This window comes from Phoenix dactylifera, chromosome 16 (assembly GCF_009389715.1).
Source record: "Phoenix dactylifera cultivar Barhee BC4 chromosome 16, palm_55x_up_171113_PBpolish2nd_filt_p, whole genome shotgun sequence".
In the NCBI taxonomy this organism is placed as follows: domain Eukaryota; kingdom Viridiplantae; phylum Streptophyta; class Magnoliopsida; order Arecales; family Arecaceae; genus Phoenix; species Phoenix dactylifera.
Window position 1 is genome coordinate 6,468,664 of NC_052407.1, and position 8,056 is coordinate 6,476,719.

The window sequence follows — 8,056 nt, forward strand, 5'->3', positions numbered from 1 at the left end:
TTTCGAGGTTAGCTTACAATATACTGAGTGGATAAGCTTTTCTGTTAGTTCTTAATAACAATTGGGATCATTGGGCGATGAGATCAGCCGATGGATTATTCGAATTAAGAACATGCTACGAGCATGATGTCACATTCCAAGGGAAGATTCTTGGTGCATCTCATTTCTTTTATGTTCCTAGTTCAGAGAGCCCGAGGCTGATTCACAAAAATAGAGAAGCTAGCTAGCAATTGAAATGGGGTGATTAAACAAGGTTCCAACAAGATCTTCCTGCAAGAATGTTTTAGGGTTTGTTTCCTTAGCCACAAGGACACACCTTTAATCTAGCCTTGGTCGCTGTGCTTGGGTCGAAGCTCGAATATTGATCATGGGGTCCTCCCCATGCTAAAGAGGAGTATTCTCTCTGCCATATTCATCATTGCTGGATCTTTTGCTAGCTAAATTTTTTCCTCCACCCTGCCCAATAGTAGCCCTAGCATACACCGGTTTGTGGCCTATGGCATGATTCGCGGCCATCCTGTCAGGAGAACCTCCATTGGAGTTGCTGTCTCCAATTATCTATTCTGCTCATCCTGATTGAGGTGGACCCTCATTGGGAGGAGGAGGAGCTCACAACCCTCCATATTATTCCTTTCAAGGGCAGCTCCCCCCACCAATTTTAGCACAAGGTGTGGGCCACATAATAATCAACCAATATCATTGTTTTCATATGAATGCGAGAGAGAGAGAGAGAGAGAGAGAGAGAGACTATAAAGGCTATCATTTGGTCAGGGACCATCGAAATGGAAGGGGTAGGAGTAGGACTCCTTATCAATCGAATGCTATAGTAACTCTACTTGATAGGAGAATAAATGACAGTGGCTTCATGATGTGCCAAGCTTAATTAATTGCTAAGAACCACAGGGCTGCAATAATGCCAATCAAACTGAGTTTTGGATTGCTCTGGCTTGCCTAATTATAGGAGAGTGGAATTCAAATGAGACTTGTCTGAGCTCTTATTTATATTTTTCAAGCCCATAATGTGAAGTCCTGGCTCGTTTATGATAGCTTTGTTTGCTTCCCAGTGAAACCAGCTCAAATGAGCCAAGGCCAAACTGTTCATGGACAGGGCTGGCTTCATTTGCAGCCCTGTGCAAAAGGCTTCCTCCACCACCCCCGAAGCATCCATCTTTCTGCTTCTTGGACAGGATCTTTGTATTGGCACTCTTCATTTGAACCTTTTCTTTCCTCCTTGAATAAAGGAGAAAGCTACGAAAGGATTAAATGATGTAGAAGAAAAGGGTTAAAGAGACAACACCGCCCCCCAAGGCTCTCCTCAGTCCACAGTCCACAGTCCACAGTCCACGCACACCAACACAGCGCTCCCAGCCATACATGTGCGTGCGTGGAATGGCTCGGAACCCGAGCAAAGGTTCCGCTGCCGGCTGGTCAGGGGGCAAGCCCATCAATCTCCCCACCCACTAGAATTTAACTTTTTGCGTTTATGCATGTAGAAATATACGTTTTCCATGTTATGTCATGTCATGAACGGGCACTGACGTGCATGCATGGCCACCTTGTCTCGCCAGCCAGCCCATACGGACCCAAATATCCATCCAATCCAAACAACTCGAAACACCGTCACCTTAAAAGCCCTTGTTTAATATAACAAAAACAAAAAAGAAGAAGAAGAAGAAGAAGAAGAACGGAAGACGGAATCTTTCCTTCTGTCTTTCTCTCTTCTCCTGACCACAGTTGTAGAGTAAGTGGCATGGAATAGAGAAAGAAAGAGAAAGAAGAAAGAGCGGCACAGAGAGAGAGAGCCCAGTTCCCAAGGAGAAGAGGGCCTTTAGCGTTGGCCACTCTCTCTCTATTCTTCCATCTACCTCTCACTCTTTTTCTCTTTTGACGGAGACCGGGGGCCGGGCCTTGTGGACGAAAACACACACTGTGAACACTGTGGCTGGGCAGAGGCACGGGAGAGGGGGGAGTGGGGGGATTAAATGGTCGTTGTCGATCGGCCCCTGTCTCGCCGGGGCGGTCGGCCGGGGCAAACGCTGGCCCTGCCCTGGCTCCGGACGGCACGCGCGCTCAGAGAGAGGAGGAGAGAGGTGGGGTTTAGAGAGACGGGAGAGGGTCGTACAGAGCTGGCCACAGGAGAGGGTCGGCGTTGGAAACGGACAGGATCTACTGGGGCGCGCGTCCGCCATGTGTTTGGCTGTTCAGAGATTGCGGTGCACAGGAGTTGGATACTGAGTGGAGCCCACATGGGCTTCTGCTTCGAAAAATCCGGTCCCCTGAAGTGGTGGACTAGTCAACGTTTAGAATAACGGCTGTTTAGATGTCATAGAACGGTTTCAGTGGCCTCCTGCTGCATTATTATTATAACGGGCATAACTAACTGTTATAAGCTAATATAACTCTTATATCATGGAAACAACTATTATTTTACTTCCAGATAATCGAGTCTACTGTGGAACCTGAGAAATGTCGGAGTAAAATTACGAGAACTTCGTTTTGATGATGTAAATGATAAGTGTAGCTGCTAACAAGCAATCTGTAAATGGCCTTGCAGAGCAAAACCAGGTGTTGTAACGGGTTTCACTCAAACTGCATCCTTTTTGGTTTATAGCTTGCATTAGAAACCAAGTTTTGCTAATGCCATGTGAAAATCCATATTATGTTTTTTTTTTTTTTTGATGAAAAAAATCCATATTAGGTTGAGCATAGACTTCTGTTTAACGAATGCATTGAAGAGAGGGGTGCAAACCGGCACATATGATTGCCGTATGAAGAAGTGTTTGTCTTACAGAGCTCGCATGGCCATCCTAACTATGGGCATCCAATGTCTCCCATTACGTAATCCCTGCTTCAGTTCACAAGAAGTTGTTAGTGTCATAAAATAATGATGTTTAACTAAAAGCATCGTAAAAATTCATTCTAACTTGCCGACACTTTAAAGCATTGTCGGAATCCAATAATAAGTCGGCGCAATTTGGCGCGGTTTTTCTTTTAATGATGCTTCTTTCTAGCGTCGGCAAATTTCGTCGGGTTTAATAATTATTGTTGTAGTGATCCAAATCATTGAAATTTTAAGAAGCAAGGCTACATTTTTTATACAGTAGACACCAAAAATAATGTGGAAGATTTATTTCTCTTCACCAACTACCAAGTCCAATGTCTACACAAATTGTTACTCCATTAACATTTATCTCACCCATAACAACCTGATAAATCATCTCTAGGGACCCACTGTATGAAGTGTGGGCTGGTTTGTTCCTGTGTCCTAGTTAAACCCATATATTTCAAGATCCTAATTCATAAATTACTAGGTGAATTGGGTTAGATTGGAGTAGGATAAGAAAAATATGAGGATTAAAATTTATATAATTCAATACCAATACTCTTTTTTATTTATACTATATTTTTATTTTTTTTAGCAATAAGAAGGAGAACAAAGAAAGTTTTCCTACGCTACTGGGATTTATGATAAACTTTTCATAAAATGGTTTGGATTCATTAAGATGTATGAGATAAACAATATAGTAATATTCCTTAACATATTTAGAAAGAAAGAAAAGTGAGATTTAGTGCAGATAGAAATTGTTTAGCTCAATCTCATAAAGATTTGTCCATTGCTTATAACGAAGCAAATTGATATGTTTGGTGGAAATGGCTCCAGATCTTGTCGCCGATCTGCACAAGATTGCATGCATTAGAATATTGCATATATGATCAGCCTTGACAAATTATCTTATTTCATCAATTGCAACTTCGGCACTTGATATTTCCATGTGAAATATGTGCTGCTTATGTGCTTCAGCAAAGCAAAATCCATTTGCTAAGCTACCTAACATAAACAATTTCTTTTTAGATATTCAACTGCTATATATGGGAGATTCAAGCAGCCTTTGTCTCCAAATATCAATATCTGATGGAAGGTCATAAGATGGCATGCAGTGATAAATTAAGCATGAAAAAGAAAATGCACTAAAAGCAGTGCACAACAGTGGTAGTCTAAGTTTCTGGATTTTGGTACTTTGTTCAACTGTTAAAGCCTTTTAAGGAGCTTTCCCATTGACAGCAGAAGCCGACAGGCGCATTTGCAACGCACGACGAAATGCGCAGAGGCGGAAGGTGGAGGCTAAATCTTTGCCGTAAGTTCCGTCAGTGGGATTACGTCCTGCCCTTTAATTATGCTCACATTATTATATGAATGAATCACACATTTAATTAATGATGTTAGATAGACAGAGGAGTAGATAGAGGCATAGGGGACATTCTCCTTTACACGTATTTCAACGCAATGAGCCTTCCTTCCCCCGAGCCGTAATCATTGTCTTTGAAGTTTCAAGGACAATGTGTGTGTGTGTGTGTGTGAGAGAGAGAGAGAGAGAGAGACCACTAATTCTAAGTACCTTATCCTCTTGTTCTAATCCCACTATTCTTAGTTCCCACAACCAAAGTAGCTAATTTACTATATGTTATTGTATCCATTCGAAATCACAATTAACCAATAAGCTCTCTGAGTTATAGCTTAATGATGCTGCTTTAACTATACTAATAGCCTATTGCCAGACAAGACATGGCGTTCACATCTGTCTCTAGTCTCGAGACTATGACAAGATGCCCACTCTCTGCTAAACTTTTCTACAAAATCCAACACGTATGTTTACTGATTTCTTATCCTTCTAATACTTCTTTGAGGAATTTTTGCTAGTGAGTGTTGGCTACAATAAGATCACAACCGCAATTGGGAGCTAAGAGACCATCTCGGCTTCGCCATTATTTATTCTTTCAAAAATAATACAATAATGGATGCATTCCTACTTAGTTCTAATTCATCATAATTTGGTTTTATCTCTTAGCCTAATGGGAAGATGACCCTTCATGCATCCAAATAGAAAGTTTTCCTTTTTTTTGGGTGGAATTGATGATAGAACATACTCGCTGACTATGTCAAAGATATTAAGGTTCAGTATATATATATATATATATATATATATATGTATATCTATGTATCTATATATGTATATCTATATATGTATGTGTATATATATATATATATATATGTATGTATGTATATATATATGTATGTATGTATGTATGTATATATATATATATGTATGTATGTATGTATATATATATATATATATATATATATATATATATATATATATATATATATATATATATATATATATATGTATGTATGTGTGTGTGTGTGTATATATATATATATATGTATCTATGTATATACATACATACATACATACATATATATATACATATATACATACATACATACATATATATATATATATATATATATATATATATATATATATATATATATATATATATATATATATATGTATGTATGTATGTATATGTATGTATGTATGTGTATGTATGTATGTATGTATGTATGTATGTTATATGTATGTATGTATGTATGTATGTATGTATGTATGTATGTATGTATCTATATATGTATATATGTATGTATGTATATATATTAAGGTTGTATGTATCTTTATGCACATATGTACAATCAATCAAGGTGAAGTTTGGTAAGACCGATTAAGTTTGACACAATCAATCTTTATGGAGGCCGACTATGTTTGGCACAATCAATGGTCCTACAATAATTCTAACAGAAAGTATATCGATCATTTGTATACGTGGGTTCAACACCTTGAGAGGTTGTTACACATTGGAAGACAAAACTCAGCTGTTATGAATGTATGAATGTGCGGTGGTGATGATGACATAACTCATTTACAAAGGGCCAAGACAATCCCAATTGCACCGACCATGGGAATTTGCAGCATAGCTTTGGCAATCCAAAGGCACCAATCAATGCATCACATAATAAATGAGCCAGAGGCCCAGATTTTCTGTGTCGAGTTATTGTCGATCGCCAGTTGATGACTTCTTCTCTAAACCTATCGGTAGTCGAAAGCCAGGCACTTTGATGATTGCTACTACTGCTTCTGGATCATGAGAAGAGCATTTTGTCTGTGGCCAATCCATGATGTGATCCATTGACTGCAATATGGAATTCCTTGACATCTGAAGAAGCTTTCTTATCATGCTCCCTCTATTCTGATTGATCAGGGACGTAATTAATCACATGTTGCTCCTACATTCCCTCAACATAAACCGCCATTCTCTGATGGATTCCATCTAACAGAGTTCAATACTATTGCTTCAGGGTCCATCTCACCATTGCTCGTCCCCAAGTATATGAATAGTATATGCCTGTTAGTTGGCTGAACTGCTATGTGACGATAGTCTTCTAAGGCTACGGTTTGTGATAATCTTTTCAGAGCAAATATGGATAAAGATAATTAGGTAAGAAGTTAGCACAAAGTAACAGAAGATGAGAAGGCCATTACCTGCAAAAGTGGTGATCTAAGACAAAAACTTGCTCCAATAGATATCTCCCAAATCAGTTTCCAGTTCCCAAAACTGCTTTGGCTAATCGGACAAAGTGGTTTCTTTCTCCTTCTCTCTCTTCTTTTCCTCTATAAAAAGCTACCATAACTCCATTCCTCCACTCCTTTACTCCCTCCTCAACATCCCAGCAAACACCCAATCAACAAGCCCCACCCCATCTGATTACTTGCCAAAGGCCATTCCTGTTTCGACCTCCCCCACGCAGCAAACTACACTAAAAACACCCACTTTCTTTGGCCTTTCTCCCCTCTCAAATCTCCTCATCTTTTCTTCTTTTCCATCCTTTGTTGCGCCTCACACTCCTTTTCTCTTGACTAATTAGCCTAGATTTCAGGAGGCAGGGAACAAAATGATTCAAGAGTTGTTGGGTGGTGTGGTGGAGGAGCGGAAGATCTCCATCCCGGGAAGCCTTCTAATCGATCCATCCTCTTCCTCAACTTCCCTTTCCTCCACCTCCCTATCTTCTGCCTCATCCTCGCCTTCGGCCACCTCGGAGCCACATCAGAACCTGAGGTGCCCCCGGTGCGACTCCTCCAACACCAAATTCTGCTACTACAACAACTACAACCTCACCCAGCCCCGCCACTTCTGCAAGACCTGCCGCCGCTACTGGACCAAGGGCGGCGCTCTCCGCAATGTTCCCATCGGCGGTGGATGCCGCAAGGCCAAGGCTGCCCCAGTTATCGCAGCTGGGGCCAGCAAGTCAGGTGCCACCAAGGCGAAGCCTTCATCACCTGATCTCTTGGCAAGGTCAGGCATCAGCGGAGGGCTTGAGCATGAGCTCCCGTCGAGCCCGTTATTCTGGGCTTCGCCGCATACTTCACACTTGATGGCCTTGCTCAGGGCCACCACCGTCCACAACCCTAACCCTAACCCCCATTCAAGCTCCACACTCAGTTCTGTAAGAAATAAGGAGGATGGGGCCATGATGGGCACACACATGGCGGCCGACACGGTTGGTCATGCATTAAACTCACAAGGCCTGAGCTTGGACCCTTTAGGTCAGCTCCCAGTAGCGCCTTGTGGTTCCTTGTGGAGGAATGGCAACCAGTATGCATATCAGCAACAGCCGCAGACGCAGCCGCTGCAACAGCATAGCAACATGTTGTTGGGCGAAGTACCGAGCTCCGGAATCCAAGAGCTGTACCAAAGGTTCAAATCATCCGCAAATTACTGCAATGACCAGCTGCAGGCGGTCATGAGCAATGTGGGTTGTTTGGATTCTTCTTGTTCTTCAGCTACTACTGCTATGACAACAGCGACAACGACTGTGGGCACTGGTACTGCCACTTCGATCATGGAGCCGATCCCCCTCTCAGGAGGTGAATTCACTTACTGGAACCCAGCACTTACTTGGTCTGATCTGCCCACAACTAATGGTGCATTTCCCTAAGGATGCTTCTTCTCATACCTAAGTTAGATTAGTGGCTTTTGTTCGTGGGGTTGTTTTGACATTTGTGTTATGAGTTATAAACGCCGAGAGTAGTAGCAGAATATTTTGTTGTTGGTTGTGTTTTTCAGTGGTTTTATGTGTGTTTTCGTTTGTGGAAATGTACTGGTTATCAAGATCATGAACGAAGTTAAAGATAGTGTTTTCCTTTCACTCTCCTTTTTA

The 8,056-nt window shown here is 41.3% G+C and overlaps 1 protein-coding gene across 1 annotated transcript; it reads left to right on the forward strand.

Annotated features, from left to right (window-relative positions):
- The first annotated feature begins 6,525 nt into the window (after window positions 1-6,525).
- LOC103709154 (dof zinc finger protein DOF2.2-like) lies at window positions 6,526-8,056 on the forward strand. The gene has a single exon (XM_008794377.3). It carries the CDS (start codon window positions 6,791-6,793, stop codon window positions 7,832-7,834), a length of 1,044 nt encoding a protein of 347 aa, XP_008792599.1. The 5' UTR covers window positions 6,526-6,790; the 3' UTR covers window positions 7,835-8,056.

Bases quoted from the DNA above. Each gene is read 5' to 3' on its own strand.
- LOC103709154 (XM_008794377.3), top strand. From the start codon at position 6,791: ATGATTCAAGAGTTGTTGGGTGGTGTGGTGGAGGAGCGGAAGATCTCC.